Genomic DNA, 26,752 nt, shown 5'->3' with positions numbered 1-26,752 from the left:
TCCTTAACGATCAAATCAGACCACAAATTAAGATATAAAATGAGGAGAAAATAGCAATCTTGAACACATATGCATTTACTATTCACCTAGTTCCACACGTATTTGGAGATTATTATTTTTTTGCAGGACATAAACACAAATGCATGAAAAATTTCACCGAAAGGCGCTTTCCGACGCTGATTTGCGCAAAGGAATAATAGAGAAGCCCATCAACTTAAATTTATTCGGGTAGAATACCCACCAAGGAGCAGCCCAGCAACCATCACCGATCCACCACACGAAGGCAGTGGCGAGAGGGCTAAGTCAGGGGGCGGTCGACCCCCAACCGGTGCCTCTTTGCCGCCCCTTCGAATGGTGATGGCATGCAGAAGGCGGTGAAGCATGTACTTCGTGCCAAATATAGACGCACACACCGCCTTACTCACTGTATAAATAGAGGGGCAACCCCCCTCTCAACACACACAACACATTGAGCAACACCTCTCTCCCCTCTCTTAGCTTTACCTTTTTAGTTGTTCAGAGCAAGGCAAATCTACCTTGGAGGGCTTGGCTCCTTGGAGGAAGAGATTCTTGGGTATGAATAGAGATATGAGTTCTTCCAAAGTCATGCCTTCACTTTATAATTATAGTCACACTTATGAACTAGAGTATAGTTATTGTGTTACGATCTTGATATATGAACTAGCCTATAGTTTGTGTCATGAGAGTAGCATACTTAACTTTATGCTTAACCACTCATATAACTTATATAATCAGGATTAGAGCTAAGTTTAGGTGACGGATCATTGGGCTTTCGGGTGTGCCCAAGTCCTTTATCTGTCGATCCGTAGGGTCGGGGACCCAGGAGGATTTGGGTAGTTTCTGTGTACACAAGCGTGGTGCTTGGGTATGGAGAGACAGGTGAATGCATTGTCTCTCTCCACGGTTGAGGTGGTAGGTGGTAGGTGGTGATAGCCCTGTCCATCCCTTGTAATCTTCCACGTTTGTTTGGGATGTAGGAGTCTAAATTGTCACATGAGATTGCTGGCAGACCAGTACTCGGTGGCCTCCCGACCTGCTTCACAGTTAGCCCTAATACCAATTATGTAACTTATATGATCATTAACTAATCTTTGTATGACTATAGTAGACCAATGCCTGCTCGACTTAGGATTATTTTTTTATTCTTTCTCTTTATTTTATCCTTTGAGGAATGCCCAAGTGTGTGTCCACTATCTTAAAATCACCGTTCTTACCCTTATTGTAAACATTGGTGTACTTGCAAGCATTATTATTCATGTTCATATCCATACTAGACTCTTAATCAATAAATGCCTTCCTTTGGGAAAATATAAATAACGATACCCTGAATACTTCTGGGTGAAATACTACAATGATAGCTCCGTGCGTTTGTGGATAAATATCTAAAATTGTAAAGGAACTATCAAGGCCTTACCTAGTGGCATTGCTATTTATTAGGGATGGTTCTAGGCATTGGCAACCGGCATTTCTGGCACCATCGCCGGGTATGGATTCTTACTTCATTCTTAGTGCTGACGTTAAGAAATACCAACAAGTATTTCTAGCGCCGTTGACAGGGATGGATTCTATCTCCATACTTGGTGACTGCGCTAAGAAATGTCAACAAGCCCCTATCCAACCATCTCCATGAAGTGTGAAAAGCATGAACCCTAAACAAGCATCATTCTAGTGGAACTTAACATCAGCCACTTGATTTCTCAATCGACACGTTGCAATGATCTCTTCAGGATTGTAGACCTCCACATGAGCCAGTGCCCTCACGTCATTGAAATTAGTTGGTTACCGAATAATAATTTTGAACATTGGAAAAAATATATGAAGCAATATGCGATCTTCCCTTTGACCATTGTTTGAAGTGACATAAGGAAACAACAGGAAGCAATACCATCCTAAAATAGTGGGATTAGATCATAATAGATAAGAATAGAATGAATTATGGAGCGCGGTGCAGCGGGAAAATCTAGATGGTAGCAAATGAGTCATAATGTTTTAAATTATTTAATTAAGTTTCCAATCACACTACGCTCCATAATTCTTGTATTAAAACTTCATTAAATTGAATAGTTTGTAAAATTTAATTAAATGTATAAAACAAAGTGTGCATGCATATGTGTGGTAGGGTGCATGAAGCCATAAAGGCTAACATAACTACTTTGAAAATTTATCCAAGGCAGGGGATTAGCGCCTTTATGGTCCTAACGACGTTCCACTAGCGCTTCTATGTAGTCTGAATTATCGACATCAACTAATCATAATGGATAACGAGAGCTTTTAGTCGCAAATAAGCACCAAAATGAGTCTATCGAGATCCAAATGATTTCTATCTAGACACCAAAAGATAGAGCATGAGTTTAGAAAAAAATTGTAACTAGTTTTATAATTTTCCAAGCTAAAACATTTTTTTTTGAAATTTCTAAGATTAAACCAAAGTTTTGGATTTTTAATTGTATTATTTTCTGTGAAAAAATATTTGGATAAAATTTTGAAAATTTATTTTAATGAATTTTTAGATATATTTTAAAATTATTTGTAAACCAATTTACTTCCCTGAACATTCCACTTAGTCCAATTTACCCCTCTAACTTCGTCACATCATTAAATTCATTGTCTAAATCTCTGGTGTCCAAAAAACAGTTTTAAAAAGCTGAAAGGTATTAAAAAAACAGATTTTTTAGATAAAAAGATAAATCAAACGACCACAGAAGTTAAGAGTTAAGGGGATAAAAAACCTTTTTCCTTTTGAAGTGGTTACCTGGGTGGGCGTTATGCAGAAGTCACGGTTATCTAACAGGAAAAAATCTCATCGGTATCTATTACATAACGGTAACCGATCGGATGCCACCTTCCTACCGGCCCAACAAGTGTGCCTCTTCCTCTCTACCTCTCCCCCATCTCTCTCTCCGAATGGAAATATCTTCCCACTCGCTCGCCCATCACGCACTTCACAGCACCGTGTAGCCGTCCGCTCACCCCACTCCGCATTCGTCGCCTCAGCCATCTCCCCCCGCACACCCCATCCTGTGCTGCTCGCTCCTTGCTCCTTCCCATCACGCGCCCCACCCGCGCCTCTCGCTTCTTGCTCCCATAGTTCCACTTGCGCCGTCGGGTGCGCCACCTGCCTCTACTGGTGCTGGTGGTGCTGTCGCGCGCCTCAGGTCGTTAGTCCCAGCTGAGCCAAGGGTACCCATGAGCATGGCTTGTGCTGGTGGTCGCTGTCGGCTCCTACCCCGAGGCCAGAATCAACCGGCCCTGGCTTCCCCTCCCTATGTTGCAAATATATATTTCAAGTGTTTTTAGAGGTATGTTGCAAGTGTTTTATATGGATGTTGTAAAAGTTGATCGAGATGTTGCATATGTTGCTAGTGTTTCAGAGGCATAGCATTTTTTATCTGGATGTTGCATATGTTTCACACATATGTTGCAAGAGTATCTTCCAAATGTTTCAGCTGTTTAATTCTTATGTTGTAGTAAGTGTTTTCATGTTACAAGTTGCAAGTGTTTTTATCTGGATGTTGTATATATTTTACACATATGTTGCAAGTGTATGTTCCAAATGTTTTATCTACTTCAGATGTATGTTGCATTCAAGTATTTCATATTCCAAGCGTTTCGTATTTCAGGGGCTTGTTCAGAGAGTCATGGTGGCATGGCCCAAGCACGGGGCCGATAGATGGGGCGCGCGACGCGCCTGGGGTCCTACAAATGGCACGTACTTGTCCTCATCCGGAGTCCCACCCGCGCGGAGAGAGGAGAGGGTCAGGGGAAGGAGCGGCGGGCACGGGGCCAGGCGGGGTGGACGGGGCGGGGTGCAAGTGCGGGGCGGGGCGAGGTGGACGGGGACAAACGCGCATGTGCAGTAGTGATACGACGCAGCGGTAGGAGCGGGCACGCTAGCGACCGAAGCCAGGGTCGCATGATGGCATTTTCTATTGGGTCGTTTGTTGGGAGTTAGTGCGCCTAGGTTACTGTCCGACGGAATCCTATCCCATTGGACGTCCAAGCGCTAGCAATTCCCATTACATAACACTAATGCTTGGCCCTGGGTGTCCACCCACATCCTGACGTTGTCTTCCGGGGCCTGCGTAGCGTGTAGGCTCAACAGGCGTGCTCTTCCCCACTCGCACTCGCATCTGGCTTTTGGGATGTCACTGTGCATTTGCCTGCGTGCTCCGTCCTGCCGCACCCCCTTCCCCCACCGTGCACCCATCCCCTGCGCATGCCGCGCCCTTCCCCTTGACGCACCGCACCCCATCGGCGGCCGCGTCACGCCACCGTCCCGCGCCTCGCCCCTAGACACCGGTGCGCCCCATCCACCTCGCCTGTCGCGGCCATGGCGGGCACCACACCTCCTCCACCACGGCACCACCAGGAGGAGGTCATCGTTGGTCCGGACTTCATCTCCCACGACCGGACAAAGACACCACGTAGGAAGGGGAGGCCTGCACATGGTGGGTCGTTTGCTCTCGATGTTCCCCTGGACCCGAGCTTGCTAGCTACTGCAGTCCCCACCAGGTAGGCCATGGCCACCAACGATGCCATGCTTCAAGTGTTTCAGGCTTTTCAGACTTATGTTTTAATTGTTTCAACTGAATGTTGCAAAAGTCGATCCTGGGATGTCGCATATGTTGCAATGGCAATATACGCATATTGCAAGACTATGTTTCAAGTATTTCATGTAATCTAGATGTTTCAAAAGTTGATCTGGTGTTGCACATGTTGCAATGGCTATACACGCATGTTTCAAGTGTTTCATCTATTTTTAAATATATGTTGCAAATGTTTTATCTGGATGTTCTAAAAATATATCTTGTGTTGCAGGCCATTGTCCGCCTACTGCTGCTGGTGTGCCGATGTGGTTCACATGCTGACGCCCGAGGCCTGTAGATGCTTCCATGGTGTGCATATGCAGGCAGGGTAGGTGGCACGGGTCCTGGATCCGCCGTGCGGGCATAGGATGGGCATGGGGCGTGGTTCCACCGTGCAGACGTTGGATGGGCACGGACCGTGGTTCTGAACGCTGGCGCTGGTTGGGAATGGGACAAAGCGCATGGGCTGCGATGCAAGCATGGGGTGTGAGAGCTGGGTGTAGGGCCGAACGTCCGGACGCTAGCCTTACCGATTACATAACGAACATTTGAAGTGGTTACCTGGGTGGACATTAGAGTCACTACTTTGTGACCGTTATAGATGAGTTTCCGATTAGTTTATTTTGTTTGATATCGTTTTTCCGATTAGCTTTCCTGATTTCAAGTCCGTGGGATTCAGTGTAAGGATGTGAGTTTAGAAGTGGTTAGACCCTTTTTTTCCGACCATTTTCATCCTTAGACGCCAATAATTGGTAGACTTTAGATTTTCTTTTTTTGCGTGCCCAGGTGCCCAATTCGGGCCAGCATTTTCGGTTTCGGCCACCAAAGTTTGGCTTACCGCTAGAATTTGGCATGGCACGTGAAGAGCATCATTTAGGCCCTGTTTTTTTTTCCGAGGGGGTTCGACTCATCCTTTGGAATACTGTAGCAATACTATTCAACATCTTCTCCAACGACAACATTTAAGATACAAGACTCATTCATTCTTTGGATAGCGTTACGAACAAAAGGTTCAATACCTATTCGACATCTTCTCGACAACAAGATACAAAAGAGAATCCTTTCTGCAAATGGGTTTTCAGGAGAGATGATGTCCATATTTGGGTTGTGCCTCTCAGACAACCAAAAATAGGTCTTCCGTATATGTATTCTGTTGAAGACTGTTTTTGATCTCTTACTATCCATTTTGGGTTTATGTGCTCATATAGATTGATTGTTAGAGACAGTCTTACAACCCAAATGCAACCCAAGTGCAGGACTTGCTGACACCAACCACAATAGTGCCCTCGGTAGCGCATCACAGTCGGTCGATTTCTCGAACGAGATAAACAACTAAATGATGAGTGATGACATAAGGGTGTTTGATACAAATGCTAATTGCTAGATAGCTAAAAAAATAGTTAAGATTAGTTCTAATGTACCTAAGCAGAAGGGCTAATAAGTAGCTATTTTTTAGCTAAGTTTTTAACTAATTGTTCCCCAATTATAAGTAATTTGGGCTAATTCATTTTTAGCCCTACTCCTACTAACCTACTTAGTTATTTAGCTTGTGCATCTAAACAGACCCTTAGACCTGTTTTTAATCCAAGCAACTAATACTTAGCTTTTAATAATTAGCTCATTTGATTGAGGTCTAGCTAATAGTTTAGCTAATTATTAGCTAATATCCAACTAACAACTATTTTACTAGTTGAATCAAACTAGCTAATAGCAGCTACTTTATTCGTTTTAAATTATAAGTCACGTTAATTTTTTGGTACATTTATTTTGCTATGCATCTAAATACAATATTCAGCCTGTTCGCTTGTTGGTTTCAGCCAGGGCTTATCAGCCAGCCAACAGTGTTTTTCTCTCACACCAAACCAGCACCAGTCGGGCTTATCAGCCCAGAAACTAACCAACGAACAAGCCGATTATGTCTAGATACATAGCAAAATGGATGAAAAAAAGTGACTTATAATTTAGAACGAAAGAAGTATCAGTTAACTAGCTAATATTAGCTATGAGCTACTATTAGTTAGCTAAGTATTAACAGCTAATGAATCTGGCTTAATCTCAGTGCAGATATCCTCTTCGAACCTGCGCTGCAGTCCGCAGGGTAGAGCTTCAGAGCACGAGACCAGAGCGAGCGCCCGGAGAGCTGCCACCATTGCGGTCCTCGTTGCCGCATCATCAAGTAGGTGATTCCTTCATCTTTTCTTGTACTAGAAGCTTGTGTTGCTGTTCTTCGTAGCACGTCCGACTTCTTGGGTCCCTTCCCGCCTCCGGCCTCCGCCTTGGATGTTGGAAGGGCCTCATACTCCGTTCGTCCGAGGGATTTGGCCTCGCGTCTGAGGTCGGTCCCCGCGCATATGACCTGTTCGACGAATTGCTGCGCTGCCGTGCCCAATACGTGGCTAAAATGTTCGTTCCTTCCGTATTTTGGATTCTTGGTTCTCTGACACTGTTTTATCACGGTCGTGGCGGCAGATTGGCAATTGGAATTTGCCAATCAGTATGTCTAGAGAATTGCTACTTCCAAAAGGAGCATCTGTTATCTGATTGTTCAACTGTGGACATTTTAAATCTCCTAGACATGTAGGTTGGGGCCTCAATATCCTTTTGTTTGAACTGAAATTTAATGGTAGATTATTGTTCCATGAGTTTGTGACATAAATAGTTTTGGTTAAAAAAAAACTCGATCCGCGGTCCCCGGGTATTCCGGCTTAAGAAGATCTTCTCACGCAAATCGAGAAACCCCCGAACCCCTACCCCACCAATACAAAGACCTGTGCTTTGGATGTGGGGCAGACGACGGAGTTTTTTTCCCCACCCCGGTCGCTGTGGCCGAAGCCACGAGAGTGAGCCCCTCAAGACTCGAACTCTGACCACCCCCGGGGGGAGGTGAGCCTGAATAGTTTTGGTTATGCATCACAACATCTGCACATGGTCTCATGACTATTCTACTGGTTCTGAATTGTGAATGACAGCATCTTTAAAGTTTTGGCATACACTTAGCATAATGTCCCATTGTATAATGTAGGTAAAGAGATGTGTGCACTGTGATATTGAATACAGAAAAATGAGAGTTATAATAAATTCCTTAAAATTAACTAGACAGTGTTTCTGTTTATGAAAAAAGTTGGAGTTTCCACATTATGGAAAAATGGAAAGTGTTATGCTCTATGGAACCTGCCTCCTCTCACAGTGGGGGCCTCCCCTGCTGTATTTTTTGCTCCAAAAAAAAAATGGAGCCTGCTTCCCCTCCTTTTTTTTGGTTGCATATAGTAATCTAAAACATGCTTGTCTGTTTTTCTCAACAGGATGGCTGAAGCAGCTCTCCTTGCTCTCTCAAAGATCGGTTTCTATTTAGCAGGAGAAGCTGCAACTTTTGTGGCGACCAAGTTTTCTAATTTGACAGAGCTACCGAACATAGTGCAGCGTGTGCGAAGGCAACTTTTGATGATGAATCTCTTCATACGGAAGACAGGTGCACTGTATCTCAGTGATGAACTCCTGAAGGGATGGATCTCAGAGGTACGAATGTTGGCCTACCGTGTTGAGGATGTAATGGATAACTTTTCATACCACTATCTTCGATACAAGAATGACCAATTCCTGAAAAGACTGAGCAAAGGAATAAACTATACTGCGATATTTAGTGGAATATCTGATGAGCTAATTCAGATTGAGAAGGAAATTGTACATGTTTCCATGCTGAAGGATCAATGGTTGAGACCAGTTCACGAGCTTCTTCCAACTCAAATCCACAACAGCGAACTACAATTCCCTCAGTACAGTGTGCCCCAATTTATGAAAGACGAAGATCTTGTGGGGCTTGAGAAAAAACAGCAAGCAGCTAACGAAATGGTTGAGGTCAGATACACAAGATCTTTAGGTGGTATCAGTTTGTGGTATGGGTGGAATAGGAAAGACCACCCTGAACGCAAATGTATACGAGAAGCAAAGGGATAACTTTAAGGTGCTTTTGTGGCTTACTATTTCACAGACATACAAGAGCGTGGAGGCATTGCTGAGGAAGTTACTTGAGATGACAAGAGCTGACAGTGACAGCATGGAAATGGGGAAGAGGAAATCAGAAGGCATTGACAGCATGGACATCCTCAAGGTTAAAACAGAGTTAAGGGCAGTGTTTGGAGCAAAGAAGTATTTAGTTGTATTAGATGACATATGGAACCCCCAAGTGTATGAATCAATGCGAGATGTGTTTGAAGATTCTAAAAATGGAAGTTGCATTGTTATCACAACAAGGAAAGAGGATGTGGCTGCTCTTGCTTCCAAGCATTATCAGCTCAAGCTTAGTCCATTAGGTCTGAAGGATGCTCTTTGCCTACTCTGCACTAAAGCTTTTCCTTACAATGACTCTGAGTCTGAGGACCCATCAAAGGTAATGGAGTTAGCTACTGATACTGCAAATAAATGTAACGGATCATCTCTGGTGAACTGTCCAGCAGAGCTTCGTGAACTAGCTACTGGTGTTGCTAAGAAATTTGAGGCCCTATTGCTGGAGCAGTGCCTAGCTGAACTTCAGGAGCTAGCTACTTATGCTATAAGGAAATATGAGGGCTTGTCAATGGCAAAAAGCTCATCAGAACTCCTGGAGCTAGCTAATGATATTGCAAAGAAAAGTGTGGTCCTGCCAGTTGCCAAGTGCCCATTAGAGATGCAGGTGCTAGCTGTTAATATTGCAAAGAAATGTGGGGGCTTGCCTTTGGCAATTGTATCTATAGGAAGCTTACTTTCTACAAGGAAGCTAATTCTGCCAGTTTGGAAGCAGATATATGATCAACTTCCCTCTGAACTAGAGAAGTATGCACAGGTTCGTGGAATTCTAAGCCTGAGCTACTATGACTTGCCAGGAGAGCTTAGAAATTGCTTTCTGTACTGCAGCATGTTCCCTGAAGATTATCCCTTGCCAAGGGAAAAGCTTGTGCGACTATGGATTGCAGAAGGGTTTGTAGTAAAGAAAGGGAACAGTACACTAGAGGAAGTTGCAGAGGGCTATCTCATGGAACTGATCCATCGAAACATGTTGCAAGCTGTTGATAATGATGAACTTGGTGGGGTGAGTACATTCAGAATGCATGATATCTTGAGAGAGTTAGCCCTTACAATCTCTAAAGTAGAGATGTTTGGTATTGTTAATGATTTTGGTGCAGTAATTCAAATGGATAGAGATGTACGTCGCTTTTCTGCATTTAGATGGAGGAAGATGAAAAACGATGCATCCAAGATGAAATTTCCACGCCTGCGGACGCTAATGGCAAGTGAAACCATTGTGATGTCTATACCTTCAATATTATCTGAATCCAAATACCTTACTGTCCTTGAATTGCAAGACTCAGAAGTCACCACATTACCTGCATCAATTGGTCATCTGTTTAATCTACATTACATTGGTCTGAGAAATACAGGAATAAGCGTACTGCCAGAATCTATAGAGAATCTCATCAATCTTCAGACTCTTGATGTCAAGTCAACCAATATTAGAAATCTGCCACATGGGATTGTGAAACTCACTAAGCCTAGGCACATTCTTGCTGACAGATATGCTGATGTGAAGCAGTCGGAGTTCTGGTACTTTGTTGGAGTGGAGGCACCTATAGGGCATTCAAATCTGGAAGAACTTCAAACTCTTGAGACTGTGCAATCAAGTATTTACTTGGCCGAGCAGCTTGAGAATATGATGCAGCTAAGGAGCGTGTGGATTGAAAACATAACTACTGCCCATTGTAGCAAGATTTGTAAGGTTTTGTCAATTATGCCGCTTCTTGATAGCTTGCTTCTCTCTGCTAGTAATGTGAACGAGCCACTTTCTTTTGAGGATCTCAAACCAACTTCCACAAAGCTCCACAGGTTGATTGTCAGAGGTTGTTGGGCTGGCAGAACACTGAAGTGCCCAATGTTTGAGCACCATGGGGGAAATCTTAAGTATCTAGCTCTTAGCGGTTGTCACATTGGGGGAGAAGATCCATTGGTGTTCCTCGCATCACATGCCCCACACCTGTCCTATCTAAGACTCAACAACATAAACAGTAAACACGAATTAGTTGTTCCTGCTGACTCCTTCACTCACCTTAAGACACTTGTTTTGATGGGTTTGCATGATGTGAGTTTTCTGGACATTGGACATGGTTCACTTCCAGTCATTGAGGGTATATACATTACATCGCTACCAAAGCTAGCTACAGTCCTCAAGGAATTGAAAACTGTCACTGTCTTAAGAAGCTTTGGTTGCTTGGTCTCCACGAGGATTTCAAAGCTCAATGGAACAATAAGGGCATGAAACAAAAGATGCAGCATGTTCCAGAGATCCGCATCTAGGGGGATTATCACTATTTCTTCAGCAGTAATCTTGTAAGTTGCATCTGCTCATGTGTGTTTCATCCTTTTCAAATTCCATGTTTTCTTCAGTTACTGACATTGTCTAGCATCACATTCATCTTTTCAGCTGAATCATAGGCAGATGTTGTTCACGATAATTACTGCCAAAACATGGCTCTCCGCCTTTGCCTTAAGGAAGTAGTTACCTGTGTCAGTCTGCCTTGTTCCAGTTATTTCTCACATTAGCTCCATCAAAAGACTGCCAATCTTTTTATGTGGAACTGCATCTAAAGTAAAGTCCTTATTGTAGTATAAGTGAACCACCCATATTTTTCTTATCAGCTTATATTTTTGGGTTGAAATTGGAAGCTGTATGCAACTCAAATACTCAAAAGCCCTTGTATCTCATCCCTGCTAAATTTTGATGTATATGTATGACATCGTAATGTTATTCTGTATTGAACTTTTGCTATGCTGGATCACCAGTACGGTTGCAAAGGCTCCGATGCCAATTTACAATATTGCATTATTAGTATTGTTACTAGTTGTTTGTTTCAAAGAGATACTCCCTTCATCTCTAAATGTTTGATATTTTAATTTTTTCGTGAGTCAAGTATGTCCAACTTTGGTCAATGTCATTGAATCCACTCGTGGCAAACTTTTAGGTAATTAGGTTACTAGCAGGAAAGACTACTTTTCTCTTGTCTTAATCTTGATCCTACGCTACAAGTGCCCCTAGGGCCGTAGGAGTGACCTTACTCATCGTTCCACGTATACAGTTGATGGGTATTCAATATGCGTACCAACATCCACATCATCAAATGACTAGGATATGGATTTAGAAATGAGTAGAATATGGGTATACTTACTAGTACCCAAAGATGATCAATTGGCACTCTAATCCAAGCACCCCTATCCTATTAGTTTGATCATCATTACATTTTAGGTTTGGGCGTTTGGCAAATTAGCATGGATGATATTAAAGCATCTCTAAGAGTTTGGTATAGTTTACGCTCCGCTAAATTAATAGATCTAGCAAGTTAATAGAATAAATAGCAACCTTAATTTTTGTCCTTCTTCAACGATCTTTTATAGGAGTTTCTAAACGATTTTGCATTGGGAACCCTAAACTATTTCTAACCAACAAAACATTTTCTAGTAGTTTCTTTGTCATCTGGAATCCTTTATTTTCTTAATTTACTCATGTGTCCAATTTACCCCGGTCTCTCGAGAAAAACGCTAGACGGGGAGCGGATACAAAGTTCCTCTCGACTTCGAAAACTAACGAGTTGGAGAGGATATTTGTCAACCTTTTATTTTAAGAAGAAGCTCTTTTACCAAACTATTGGCGAGCACTTTTTTCCCTTTATGCTAAAATATCAAAATAAGAAGCTGCTTTGCAAAACTCCGGGAGATGCTCTCAGGAAGGATGAGGAATGGATATAATGATTTTGGTTTGGGTGTGGACAAGCATTGATGTGTGCCCACCCTAACGACAGGTATAGTTCAACGATGTTTGCAACTAAAAAAGTGAACTCATGCAAACCTTGTTTCTCTTCCCTCTTTTCCATTGTAGTAAGTTGTTGGCATGCTTTATGGGGCCCTACCAGAGGAGGTGTTTAACAAGGATAGGCTAGGCTTTTTGATGTTATAAGGTGAGTGGAGAGTTGGTCAAGGATCCGAGAATCTTAGGTTTCAATAGGGAAAGGCTCGTAATGGTAGGAGGTATATAACTAGTTTTCAAAATGAGGATTTTGAGAAGAAAATTGTTCAAATAAGACTTTGCAAGAAAGGTTTTCTAAAAGAAAACGTTTCAAAAGAAAGTGGATTTTCGAAAAAGGGCGGCTCTCAAAACATGAGTAGAACAAGGTAAGGAGAAGTTCCAAATAAGAACGAACATTGTAAAGAAATTTTAAAATATGAATAAACAATAAGAAAGAGATTTTAAATGGTGTTTAAACAGAATAAAGCACCGTTTAGACGAACAGCGTCAGCAACTTAGCTCTTGCTCTTGGAACGCGGTGTAGTCGTGTAGACACGGTGACGGTGACAGCTAGCACAAGGGGTGATGGGGATTTCAAGGTCCGGCCCAGCATCCCCCACTCGTGCACTCACTACTAACCTCCTCATAAGTCACAACTGCTCCCACATTCCTTCGAAAATTGTCACATCCTACACTGCTCTGCTCACATGGTCTAGAGTCAACTCCCTCCTAGTCTCCGTTCCAGATCCCATCGGGCTGGATTATATACAATCTTATTAAAACCGCAGCAGCTCCTCCTTCATCCTGCCAGCAATCTCATCCCGTACATCTGGTTCTTCGATCTCCCCAGCCTGGATCCCTCAAGTTCTCTGCTCCAGGTCAGTGCTTCTAACAAGCCGCTTACTTTCGTTTGGTTTCAGAACTTTCCAGTTTGTGCAAAAATCTGTGTTGTGTTATGCTCGTATACATACTATGTTCATGAACAATGCCATATTTTTGCTGGAGTTGAAGTTGCTATAATAAATCTTGTTTGATTAGCTCGGATCTGCAGCTGCGTCAAATTGTCAGGAATGGCCAGCAAGTCGAGTCTTCTGAACACCTTGCCGACTAACCCACCAGCGCAGTTTCTGAAAGAGATCACGGATGGGTTCTCTGATGCTCGAAAGCTTGGTGAAGGTGCATTTAGAACTGTTTATGAGGTGCCATACCACTATGCTCAACAACATTGTTCTCCAGTTTTAGAATATTGTCCAATAAGCGCACACCGATCAGTGTCTGATAAGAGGTCAAAGTAACAGGGCATTCTGCAAGATGGGGAGAAGATTGCCGTGAAGAAGCTTTCAGATAATGCGCCGGTGGCACCTGAGAAGCAGTTCACGATTGGGGTTGGGAATCTTATGGCCATGCAGCATCCGAATATAGTGAGGTTACTGGGCTACTGCCATGAACCGCAGAAGAAAGTGATCGAGCACAGTGGAAGATACATCATTGTAGACGTGGTTGAGAGCATGCTCTACTATGAATATGTGCCTAACGGAAACCTTGACAAGTATATTTTTGGTATGCATAAGAACGCGCTATCTAACATGCATATATTTGTTTTGTCATTAACTTTCTGAGATGTATGTAAATACATGACCCATGTTTTCATTCTTCAGATGCATCTTTTAGACCTGATTGGAAGACATGCTTCGAGATAATCAAGGGCATCTGCCAGGGCTTACGTTACCTGCATAAGGAAATGGATAGGCCAATTGTTCATTTGAATCTTCAGCCTAGCAACATATTGTTGGATGAAAACATGGTGCCGAAAATCACGGATTTTGGCCTGTCAAGACTCTTCGGTGAAGAGCTAACCTGAATAAACACAATAAATGTTGTGGGGAAAAAGTAAGCCCAATAAATATCATTATTCTTTATTCTAAATGTTAAATCAAATCAAATTGCATTGTCCTATGATCCTTGTCGTTCGTTTGACATTCACACTTCTCAGAGGGTATATGGCTCCAGAATATCTATATAGGGGTGAAATTTCAACCCGGTCCGATATATATAGCTTAGGTGTGGTAATCATGGAGATCACAACAGGTGAGAAGAATTTTTCAAGCAAACAAGACATGTCAGCAAGGGACTTTATAGATAAGGCAAGACTAAGACTGGAAAACATTTTTTTACATGCTTAATGTTGTCACTTAAGCTCACACCTCTTAACTCTGTAGGTGCGTGAAACCTGGACAGATGAGCACATTGCATCCAAGCACTCAGCACTACTAGATGCAGGCAGCCTCCAGGAAGTAAGAACATGCATCGAAATTGGGCTAAAATGTGTGGATGTTGATCAGAACAAGAGACCTTCTATAGTTGAAATTGTTGACAAGCTCGACGGAAGGCATGCTCACTGAATGGTGAACTATACTATGCAAGTGAAAAGTCTGTTGCAGACCCATGGCAATTTGCTCTAGATGGAATCATGGACAGAATAATTCAGAATAATTGTATCAGTTACCAATTATGTTCTTTTGAATAGCGTGTTCCTTGTGTCATGTCACTTTTTTGGGAGCTCCTTCTTGATTTGAGTTATTGTATTTTTTTGTGTCACAAATCTGCATGCATAACCTGTTAAAAATTGTTTGTGCATAATTGTTATTTGTTTTTTCTCATGTTCTGTGAACAACATTTTTTTGACCAAACAATATGGGAGGGCACTACTGAATTTTATTAATTTTCATAGAAAGAAAATATGTACAGAATACACAAGGACTTTGTAATGATTATGTGCTCATGTACATGATTTAGGGGACTTAGATGACAACCAAATCATTAGAACTAACATGTGTGTTAAGTTGTGTTAGACTAAGTCCAAAAAATCCTAGGGGTCCAAAGAAACAAATGGCATGAAGATTGGTGAAGCAACATCCAAGATGACTTGGACAAACGATCCAAATCAGCTAGGAAAGTGAAGAGGCCAGACAAAAATCCCAGGTGTCCGGCAGTCTGCTGTGTTGGGAAAACAGTTTATTTGAATAGGCCAGACATTCCGGTGAGAAGGAATGTGAGTGCCGGAGAAGCACCGGATAGAAGGTCAGACAGTCCGGCGAGCAAAAAACGGTGAGCACTGGACCAGCTGCATCAGCTAATTTTCAACACCTAGTTCAACAGTTATAACTGAATGGATCGTTGGTGAGATTCAGTAGGCACCCGACCTTCCGTCTAATTACATTTCTGGCAGAATTTGTCTAACCACTAGGGTGTGGATAGGTATATATATGGGTTTCCACTCGCTTGTCTGATATTGTTAGAGTTCCCAAGATAGGGCAAATGATTCTATATACTCCATTCATCCTCTCAAGTGCATATATTGATCACATCCAAGATATATAATAGGACAGTGTTCATCTTTGTGAGGGTTAGGCATTAGAGCTTTAAAGCTTGAGTGATTGGATATATGTGCTCTTGTAATCTTAGTGAGCAGGAGTACTTAGAGTACCAAATGCATAATTTTGTATATGTGTGAATTTAATGTTCGTTTGGTACTGTTAAAAAATTGTCATTGTCCACAAAATTATACTGCCGTAAATAATTTATGGAAAAAATTTGTATTGCCAAAAGCTATTCACGGTCCAAATTGTCAAAAAATATTCAATGTAAGAAAATGGTACTATAAAAAAAAGTGCAATAAAATATCACTATTGACAAGTTGACGATGGTACGGTGTTACATATGAAACATGGGTAAAATAGTCTTTTTCCCCGTTGACGGTGTTAGTGGCCACATCTAACCACAGTGCTATATAGGTAATAAAAAACGAACCTAAGTTAGATTGAGGAAATTTTATCCTTTGGTGCTAAATAAGTAGCCGCGTCATATTCAGAGTCTAAATAGTGAATTTTCTTCAAGATATTAATATTTATAAGACCAAATTATATTTGAGATAGCTTGATTCAGGACAATCCTAAAACGTCACCACGTTACATTTTATCGGATCGATGCAGTACTTCTTGTCCTGCTTTTTCCAAGCGCGTGACCACGTGGGAGCCACATTGGACAGGGCATTTAGCATTAGCTTGGTCAAGTCAACTTGTCTTTGTTAACGCGGTTGGTTCTAGCCTGCTGTCTGCTTCTTTATATATTCTTTGCAGCAATAATGGAGGCATCCTCATCTGCCTGTAATCTGTATGCTCTTCTCCAGGATCCTTCCTGCACGCTGCAGCTAGGACTAGGATCCTCGAGTGTTCTTCTCCAGGTCAGTCCTTCTAACAAGATGTTTATTCCTGAAGTTTTCACTTGCTCATGCCTGTGCCTATTCAGTGTTACTCCTGCTGAGTTAAGCTGTCTTTGACCTTGGAATGTCTTAGAAACGATCTTGTTCTTGCTTTATGTATGTGGTTAAGCAGACTTTCTTGCTTGTTTGGATACAGTAGAAGAAGCCTCGATTTGTAGCAGTTCAGATCCGTAGCCCCTTGCCTCCTTCAAGGTCATCAGAAATGGCGAACCTGCAGAGCCAGCCGAGTCTTGCGAGTACATTACCAACAAACCTACCGGTAACCTTCATGAAGGAAATTACCAAGGATTTCTCTGTTGACCGAGAACTTGGTCGATCTGTTTTCGGAATTGTTTATCAGGTGCGTGTGGACACTAACAATTACACATCAGATTCTTACATACAAAACCGTTTCACTGACAGAGGTTAAAGTTAAATAGGGTGTTCTTCCAGAAGGGGGCCGCATGATTGCTGTGAAGAGGCTTGCTGAAAACGCACCAGTGCCGGCTGGCATAACATTTGAAACTGAGGTTACAAATCTTATGGCACTTAAACACGAAAATATTGTAGAGCTGGTTCACTACTGCCATGAGTCGCAGAAGAAAGTCGTTCAGCATAATGGAAGATATGTGATTGTGGACGTCATCGAAAGCTGTCTTTGCTACAAATATCTACCAAAGTTGAGTCTTGACAAATATGTTTATGGTATGCAATGCACTATCCAACACACATCTCCTCTCTCTACTATTCATACATACTTGAAAGATAAAAACAAGTGTCAAAAGAGTTATTATGATTCTTGTTTCCGATATTTGTTTTGTTGCCACCAATGTAAGCAATTTAGAATTTTGGACAATACTATTTTGGGATACTTATAACTCACTATTAGTACTTTCTTTATTTCTTACTTATCTAGGAGATGCTACATCAATAAACTGGAACACACGGTTCAAGATAGTTAAGGGGATCTGCCAGGGTTTACATTTCCTTCATAAGGAATTAGTTGGTGGGCCTCTTATCCATATGAATCTTGTGCCTAACTCGATATGGTTGGATGATAATTGGGTGCCAAAGATTGCCAATTTTGGACTCTCGAGACTCTTTGGCAAAGAGCAGACCCGGATGTATACAGTCAATGTTAAGGGACATAAGTAAGCAAAAACAACTGTGAAATATATGATTATATATTCATTCTATTTACTACAAGTAAACGCTATTTGATTCTTTGATAAACTATTGCAGTGGATACATAGCTCCGGAATATCTATACAGAGGTGAAATCTCCGCCATGTCTGACATATACAGTTTGGGCATGATTATTCTTGAGATTACGACCAGAGAGAGGAACTCTTCAGCTTCTGAAGACAGATCTGCAAGACAGTTTGTCGACAATGTAAGATAGCACTACTATTTGATGCCTTGAATTTTGAAACTTCTGTTTTTGGAAGACAGATGAGCAAATAATGTACAAGTACCCATTACTGGATCGAAATGGCCTTCAGCAAGTAAAAGCATGCATTATAATTGGACTAAAGTGTGTGGAGGCTGATCGGAACAAGAGGCCTTCCATAGCGGATATTGTTGATAAACTCAATGGGAAACGTGTACCAATTTTTGACCAGGTGTGAACAATTGAGACATCATTACAGTTTCATTGTGTCGTGGTATGTAATACGAAAAAATAATTTCATGGATTATTACACTATGAACTGTAGAGACACACCTCACACCCAATATGGGAGGGTGACCATATATATAGCCAATATGGCTGGGTATACAAGGAATACAATCGAGTATACATAGCAGGTGCTAATCATAACTAATCACACATAGACTTGCCTAATACCCGCCCGCAGTCTAAGCGGGAGGATCCCGGACGCATAGACCGGAGCTAAACTCAGTAAATAGCTGTACAGGAAGGCCCTTGGTCATGATGTCTGCGAACTGGTGAGAGGACGACACATGAAGGGCCCGAACTTGGCCCAAGGCGACCTTCTCACGGACGAAGTGAATATCAATCTCAATGTGCTTCGTGTGACGATGATGAACGGGATTGGTTGTCATGTAGACAACGCTGACATTGTCGCAGTAGACAACCGTCGCCGAAGCAATGGGAACATGGAGCTCCTGCAGGAGCTAGCGCAGCCAGCAACACTCGGCCACCACATGAGCAACAGCATGGTACTCTGCTTCTGCACTGGAGCGGGAGACCGTGGTCTGACGCTTGGAGGACCAAGAAATCAGATTGTCGCCGAGGTAGACACAATATCCGGAGGTGGAGCGCCAAGAGTCTAGGCAGCCAGCCCAGTCGGCATCGGAGTAGGCGACTAGGGACTGAACAGGGCCGACACCAATGTGGAGGCCGGAGGAGAGAGTGCCCTTCATGTAGCGTAGAATCTGCTTGATCATCGAGAGATGTGGCTCGCGGGGATCATGCATGAAGAGGCACACCTGTTGGATGACGTATGCCAAGTCAGGACGGGTCAGCGTGAGGTACTGGAGTGCGCCAGCAAGGCTCCGGTACGCAGACGGATCAGCAATAGGGGCACCGGCGATGGCAAAAAGCTTGGCATGAGTGTCAACAGGTGTCGTCGTAGAGTGACACGCAGCCATGCCGGCGCATTGAAGGAGCTCAATGGCGTACTGTCGCTGTGATAAGAACAAGCCGTCGGCGAAGCGAATGACGGAGATGCCAAGAAAGTGATGGAGTGCGCCTAGGTCAGTCATGGCAAACTCAGAGTGGAGGCGCCCAATGATCTGCTGTAGAAATGCCGTCGAGGATGCAGTAAGTACGATGTCGTCGACGTACAAAAGAAGGTAGGCGATACTGGTCCCGTCTTTGTAGACAAAGAGGGAGGTGTCGGAAGCCGAGGCGACGAAGCCGAGCTGGCGAATGTATGTCGCAAAACGCTGGTACCAGGCTCGGGGAGCCTGCTTGAGGCCAGTAGAGGGAGCGCTGCAATAGACACATGATCAGGAAAAACAGGATCAATGAAGCCTGGGGGCTGCTGGCAGTAGACGGTCTCCTCCAGATGTCCATGGAGGAAAGCGTTCTTGACGTCTAGCTGATGAATAGGCCAGGCGCGTGAGGCAGCAATGCTGAGGACAGCCCGGATGGTTGTTGGTTTGACCACCGGGCTGAATGTTTCGTCGTAGTCGATGTCGTGGCGCTGAGAGAAGCCACGAACCACCCAGCGAGCCTTGTGGCGGGCGAGGGTACCATCGGAGTGGTACTTGTGCTTGAAGATCCATTTGCCAGTGACCACGTTGGCGCCGAGTGGCCGGGGTACGAGGCGCCATGTGCCGTTGTCAATGAGCGCCTGGTACTCCTCAGCCATTGTCGCACGCCAGTTTGGATCAGCCAAACCGCTACGGTAGTTGGAGGGAAGTGGAGATGGAGTGGTCGTCGCAGAGAGCCCCACATACCGCATAACCGGTATGGCCCTAGACTGGGTCCGTGTAATGCGTCATTCCTGCTGGACGGTAGGTGCCGAAGGAGCTGCAGGCGTCGTTGGCTGCTGTACAGGAGCAGTAGTTGGCTGTACAGGAGCAGTAGCCTGCTGGATAGGGGCAGGAGGCGGCTGAGCAGATGCAGAGCCGATCCTGGTGCTGGAGCTGAGCCTGGGGCTGTAGAGCCGTCATGCGCCCGTGGACGCCGGCTGTAGACAAGCCGGATGTCCCGCAGGACAGCCGCTGGAGGGGCAGCCACTAGAGGAGCAGTTGGAGCCGAGGCTACCGCTGGAGGAGCAGCAGGTGGTGGAGCTACTGCTGGTGGAGCAGCAGGAAGTACAGGGTCGTGGAACAAGATCGCAGGGTCATCGGTCAGCTCCTCAATGAAACTGGGATGTGACGGCCCAGCAGCAGAGGGCAAAAGTGCAGGACGCATCGACACTGTAGTACCTGCATGCAAAAAATCCAGGTCGCTTGGCGAGGACCTAGAGGGGTAAAGCCCGAAGGGAAAGCAAGTCTCATCGAAGACCACATGGCGAGAGATGATGACGCGCTTAGTGGCCATGTTGAGGCAGCGGTACCCCTTGTGGGAAGATGGATAGCCGAGAAAAAACACATGCTGTGGAGCGAGGAGAGAGTTTGTGGCGAGCCATGGCGGTCAAGTTCAGATAACAGAGACATCCAAAGACAAGTAAGTGGGAGTACTCGGGAGGTTTGTTGTGGAGGAGAGTATATGGAATGCCATGGCGAACAGCGGAGCATGGACGCCTGTTCAGAAGGTTTGTGGCTGTGGCGAGTGCCTCAGCCTAGTACTGAGCAGGCATGTGTGCATGGAGGAGCATCGTGCGACTGATGTTGTTCAATGTGCGAAGAAGATGTTCAGCCTTGCCATTTTGTGGGGAGGTATATGGACATGAGAGGCGTAAATGAATACCACGGGAAGCAAAGAGAGTATGGAGGGTATTGTTTACGAACTCAGTGCCGTTGTCGGCTTGGACAACTTTGATGGCAAGGCTGAATTGAGTGTGGACATAATTGCAAAAATTTGCAATATGTGTGGAGACTTCAGATTTGCGAGTGAGGGGAAAGGTCCAACAGAAATGTGTAAAATCATCAAGTAAAACAAGATAATATTGATACCCGGATACACTTGCAACCGGTGAAGGGTCGAGATGGCGGACTAGAGGGGGGGTGAATAGTCCTTTCTAAAATTAATCATGTCAGCTAACCGAAATAAGTGCGGAATTAATACTATCGGTCTAGCCAAGACTACACCCCTCTATCTATGTTCTCTAGCACCTTACAAAGATACTAATTAAGCAACAAAGGTGCCGGGCTAGCTAGAGCCCACATAACCAATTCTAGGAGCAAGGTCACACAAACCTATGCCACTAGTACTTTAAGCAACAAGGGAGCCCCTACACATGCTAGTAAGCAAAAGCACAAAGCCAACTAAGCTCACTAGCAATGCTCAATAACAAGGCAATCAATGCTAAATTAGAGAGCGCAAATACTTAGCTACACAAACTAAGCAAAGTGACTAACAAGGTTACACAAACCTAATTAGCCACGCAAGGGAGCTACTTCTATGCTACACAAGCAAGAAGGTAACTAGTAAGCTACACAAGCTAACTAGTTACAAGAGTAACTACACAAGCACAATGTATATGAAAGTAATTACAAGCTTGTGTAACGAGGATGCAAACCAACGGGAAGAACAATGTTGACACGATGATTTTTCTCCCGAGGTTCACGTGCTCGCCAACACGCTATGTCCCCGTTGTGTCGACCGCTCACTTGGTGGTTCGGCGGCTAATTGGCATCACCCGCCAAGCCCGCACGTCGGGCACCGCAAGAACCTATCCCGAAAGTGAGGGTAGCTCAATGACATGCTCAACTAGAGTTGCTCTTCGTGGCTCCCGCGGGGCGAGCACAATGCCCCTCACAAAGCTCTTCTCCGGAGCACCGCACAAGATTCTTGCGGGCTTCGACGGAGACCACCACCAAGCCGTCTAGGAGGTGGCAACCTCCAAGAGTAACAAGCACCACTGGCTTGCAACTCGATCACCTAGTGCCACTCGATGCAACCGCACAATGCAATTGCACTAGAATCGCTCTCTTATACAATCGGATGATCACTATCAAGTATATGTGAGATGGAGGGCTCCCAAGCACTACTACATAAGCCACCAAGGCTCTAGTGTGCTCAGCTTCTGGCCCAAGGCTGACCATGGCTTCTATTTATAACCCCACGAACAAATAGAGCCGTTGCCCCTTCACTAGGCAAAAGTCGGGACGACCGGACGCTCCGGTCGTGCGATGCATGCCACGTGTCCCCTTCTTCAAACGCTGTTCATCCAATCTCAACGGTCATCTGACGACCGGACGCTCTAGCTTGAACTGACCGGACGCAGCAACCCCAGCGTCCGGTCGTTTCCAGTAAGGCACCAGACATGATCGGACAGGTCCAATCGGTCGCGATCGGACGCAGCACCAGCGTCCGGTCACCTCCAGCAACACTGCTCTGCCTGCGTCATCACACGTCACCTTGACTGGACGCACCCTGTCAGCGTTCGGTCACTTCCAGCGCTAGCGTCCGGTCGAAGACCGACGCCTGCCCGCTGACTGCCACTTCTGACCGGACGCTGGAACCCAACGTTCGGTCACTACATGACCAGTGTCCGATCCACTCTATGAGACCCTATCTTTTCGGAACAGGGCGCCAGTAGCACCGTCGGACTGTCCGCACTCTACGGGCAGACACTCCGCCGGTGGAGTTCCGAACCCTTCTCACCTCCGTTCCATCGCCAAGTTGATCCACATCAACTCTAACTTCATCTCCTTTGTAAATGTGCCAACACCACCAAGTGTACACCACCATGTGTATGTGTGTTAGCATTTTCATAATCATTTTTCAAAGGATTGGCCACTCAACTTTCCACGCCACTCAATCCTAGCGACGATGCAAAGTTAGATCACTCGAGTGGCACTAGATGACCGATATGCAAACAAGTTTGCCCCTCTTAATAGTACGGCCATCTATCCTAAACTCGGTCACAAACTTCTCTACACACCTATGACCGGTGAAATGAAATGCCCTAGGTTATACCTTTGCCTTGCGCATTCCATTCCATCTCCTCCAATGTCGATGCAACACATGCACCAACACGATCAACAATGATATGATCCACTTCATATCATCACGTGATCATATTGGTTCATCGATCTTGACTTCACTTGCTTTTCACCGTTGCCTTCGTCCATCGGCGCCAAGTCTTGCTCAAGCTTCACCGCCACGCGGTCCATCGCTCCAAAGCCTCCAACTTGCCCTTCACGCTTGCAACTGGTCCATCAAGCCAAGTCTTGTCTTGATCTTCTCCACCTTGATCACATGACTCAATGTCATGTCTCATGTGCAATGAGCTCCTTCATCATCACATGTGTGAGCTTTGCATGTCTCCAAGCCATTTTCACCTTCATGGCATATGTTGCTCACACATATATACCTGTGGACTAATCACCTGTGTATCTCACATAAACACAATTAGTCCACCTAGGTTGTCACTCAATTACCAAAACCACACAAGGACCTTTCAACCAGGGATGTCCATACATCATAGTGAACAAGTTCAAAAGGCATGGAAGTATATGAACTGGAATCTGAAAAAGGGAGGCGCACATGTTTGCCAAGCTGACAAGAATGACATAGCAGTTGCTCTACTTTATTATAGCTGATGGACGCATTACGACGAAGAATGTCAATGGTGGCGGAGCTGGGATGACCAAGACGGTGATGCCAGAGGTCGGTGGAGATGGCAATGCTGGCGTGTGGAGCGGAAGATGCAACAGGGAAGGTGTAAAGATCACCAGCACTATTGCAGCGAAGCATCACGTGTCGGGTCGGGATATCCTTGACAGAAAAACCAAGAGCGTCAAATTCTATAGAGCAGTTGTTGTCCCTAGTAAATTGACGGACAGATAGTAGATTGCAGACTAGAGATGGGACAACTAAGACATTATTTAGATGAAAATTGGACGCTGGTGTATGAAGAACAGACCTACCATGACATGAAATAGGAAGATGTGCACCATTGCCAACTGTAATGGAAGAGTGAGGAGGAGGATGACGAGAGAGGAGTATACCATCCGAGGTGCTCATGTGGGAGGAGGCGCCGGAATCCAAGACCCAAGGATGCTGGCCCTAGAGATGCATCTGATTGAGTGCAGCGACAAGACCATCCTGGTTCCACATGGGAGCTGGTGGAGAGACATAGAGCGGAGCAAATGTCGTGGGGGGCTATGGAGGCGCGAAGGCCGTGTGAGCCTGAGGAGGAGGGGCGCCAAGCACGCCAGGCGCCAGCCGGCCTGCTGAGCTGAAGGAGGGCCCTGTGGCACCCATGGATTGTAGCAAAGCTAGGGGCCCATGGGGCGGTATTGACCAGTCTAGCCAACGCCTCCGCGCTGCTGCTTAGAGCCGCTGTTCCAGCACCGGCCCTTGCCCTTGCCCTTGCCCTTGCTGCTGCTGCTGTTGCCACCGCCGCCGCCCTTGGTGCTGTCATAGCCGGTCACGTGTGAGTTGTGTGGACCTCCAGAGTTGGTTGTGGCAGCGAGAGCACGGCACCCGCCCGGGCTAGTGCAGCTAGAGCTGGCGGTGGTGAGGAGGGCGGTGCTGGCGACCGTCTTTTCGTCATTAGCAAGGTGAAGCTCCTTTAGGGCCAGCATGTCATGGGCCCTGGCGAATGTGGGAAGGACAACGGAGTTGGCGATGTCGTCGGCGGTGTTGGAGAAGCGAGGATTGAGGCCGCGCAGAAGGGCGAGGACGAGCTGCGAGTCCTGGATAGGATGGCCGACGTCGCGAAGAGCGGCAGCCTTGATCTTCAGCCGCTGGCAGTACGCCGATATGGTGCTGTCACCTTGCACCATGGAGTGAAATTCGTTGAGGAGGAAGATGGCGCGTGGCTCCCGGTTGGCGCAGAAGATCCCTTCAATGGCCACCCACAGATCACGGGCGGTGGGATTAGCACTGTCCATGGCGAGGTCGAGGACAGAGTCGTCGACGGAGCCAGAGATCTAGCCCCGGACGTAGCATTCCGCGGCATCCCACTAAGGATCATCAGGACGAGGGGGAGCAGGGCCATCGATGTGAGAGCGAAGGCCGAACTTGCCGCACAGCGACTTGAAGAAGAACGCCCACTTGGAGTAGTTGGATTGCAGGTCCAGCGTGAAAGGGACGTGGGACTTGACATTAGTTGTGAGCCACGATCAGGGCAGCAGCGCTGGTGCTCATGGCAGCCATGGTTGGAGTGCCTGTCGCGGGCAGGGTGCCGGCACTGGTGGCCGAGGAGGAGGAAGAGGCCATCGGAGATGAGAGAGGGAGTCGAACAGCCGGTGAGGGTGGACGGGCGTGAGGGAGACGCACGTGTTGGGCTGCTGCGCGAGCAGGAAGGGTCGCGCGTGGGGAAGGTGCGATCAGGAAGAGTCGCACGGGAGGAAAGGACAGGAAAATAGGATATGATAGGCTGATACCATGTAGAGACACACCTCGCACCCAATATGGGGGGGTGACCTTCATATATATAGCCAATATGGCTGGGTATACAAGGAATACAATCAAGTATACATAGCAGGTGCTAATCATAGCTAATCACACATAGACTTGCCTAATATGAACATCATCAAATAAGGTGACTCAATGTCTGGATTTAGTTTCATTTTCTTCACCTGCAATGACACTCCTTTACAGTCCGAACTAGCTAGATTCTACAAAACCAAAAGACCAAACAAACTATCAGTGTGTGTATCATAATTAATTGATTGCCATTGATTTTTTAATACAATTTTAACTTATTAAATAGCCTAATATCGGTAGAACCTTAGAGTTTATGCTATCTCTGTTGTGCTAATTAACATGCTATATGAAATTTCAGGTCTCCCCTTCCCAGCATGCATGAGACCTTGTCTTTCCAAGGATAAGTCGATGTCCAAGATGAAGTGAAACCCGCTCTATGATATGTTGATGACATGGATTTTCTTCAGAACTAAGATCCTGTTTTTAAATTTTCTCTGCCTGGCAACAATGTGACACTGTATTATTAATATTGCAGTAGTTTGTCTCTATTGACCTCATTTTAATGTAGAATTTCCACCGGTCCCTGCCTGGCAACAACGTGACACTGTATTATTAATATTGCAGTAGTTTTGTCATTCCAAGAATAAATCTCTGTTCCTTGGCTATACGAGAGGTTTTGCTATTTTTTATGACAACATATCATAAACTTTCCACCAGTCCACCGGACCTAATTACCTCCCCAGCCATTTGTCACCAAGGTAACAAATACCCAAGGTTTTAAATCCCCGACTAAGCTATTTAGTTGCTGTCCTTCTCAACAGCTAAGTGCAGCTATAGCCGGAGATAGCTGCAGCTAAGATATTATTTAGCTGTTTTTGTAAAAATCAAAGAAAAAGGGACGGGTGGGAGACCGGATATGGGATGTAGGCTAGGGTTGGATTGGGATGTATTAGGTGGGCCGCTGCCTGATTTTCTTGGCCCAATAAGATTTTAGCTGCCGCTAAAATTGACCCATGTAGCGGCTATCTCCAGCTATTAGTGTTTGCCATTTCTTAGCG

General features: G+C 45.1%; 2 protein-coding genes and 1 pseudogene across 5 annotated transcripts; all 3 read left to right on the top strand.

The window, feature by feature from the left end:
• Positions 1 to 6,659: 6,659 nt before the first annotated feature.
• LOC136484757 (disease resistance protein RPM1-like) lies at positions 6,660 to 11,356 on the top strand (annotated as a pseudogene).
• Positions 11,357 to 13,101: 1,745 nt separating this feature from the next.
• LOC136484756 (cysteine-rich receptor-like protein kinase 43) lies at positions 13,102 to 15,085 on the top strand. The gene is made up of 6 exons (XM_066481708.1): positions 13,102 to 13,292; positions 13,453 to 13,613; positions 13,713 to 13,974; positions 14,073 to 14,304; positions 14,408 to 14,558; positions 14,634 to 15,085. The coding sequence occupies exons 2-4, from the start codon at positions 13,485 to 13,487 to the stop codon at positions 14,273 to 14,275; spliced, it is 594 nt and encodes a 197-aa protein (XP_066337805.1). The 5' UTR covers positions 13,102 to 13,292; positions 13,453 to 13,484; the 3' UTR covers positions 14,276 to 14,304; positions 14,408 to 14,558; positions 14,634 to 15,085.
• A 1,446-nt stretch (positions 15,086 to 16,531) lies between these two features.
• Positions 16,532 to 26,688, top strand: LOC136484759 (cysteine-rich receptor-like protein kinase 40). 4 transcript variants are annotated; one of them, XM_066481712.1, is made up of 6 exons: positions 16,532 to 16,657; positions 16,833 to 17,036; positions 17,116 to 17,380; positions 17,592 to 17,826; positions 17,918 to 18,068; positions 26,053 to 26,686. In XM_066481712.1, the coding sequence occupies exons 2-6, from the start codon at positions 16,899 to 16,901 to the stop codon at positions 26,074 to 26,076; spliced, it is 813 nt and encodes a 270-aa protein (XP_066337809.1). In that variant the 5' UTR covers positions 16,532 to 16,657; positions 16,833 to 16,898; the 3' UTR covers positions 26,077 to 26,686. The 4 variants fall into 4 exon arrangements, with proteins under 4 accessions (XP_066337809.1, XP_066337812.1, XP_066337811.1 ...); XM_066481714.1 differs by having other exon boundaries at positions 16,587 to 16,657; positions 16,836 to 17,036; positions 26,053 to 26,688; XM_066481713.1 differs by having other exon boundaries at positions 16,604 to 16,657; positions 16,809 to 17,036; positions 26,053 to 26,688.
• The last annotated feature ends 64 nt before the right edge of the window (positions 26,689 to 26,752 follow it).

Source organism: Miscanthus floridulus, chromosome 10 (genome assembly GCF_019320115.1).
Source record: "Miscanthus floridulus cultivar M001 chromosome 10, ASM1932011v1, whole genome shotgun sequence".
Lineage (NCBI taxonomy): Eukaryota > Viridiplantae > Streptophyta > Magnoliopsida > Poales > Poaceae > Miscanthus > Miscanthus floridulus.
The sequence above is the reverse complement of the archived record's forward strand: the minus strand, read 5'-3'. Positions and strand labels throughout refer to the sequence as shown.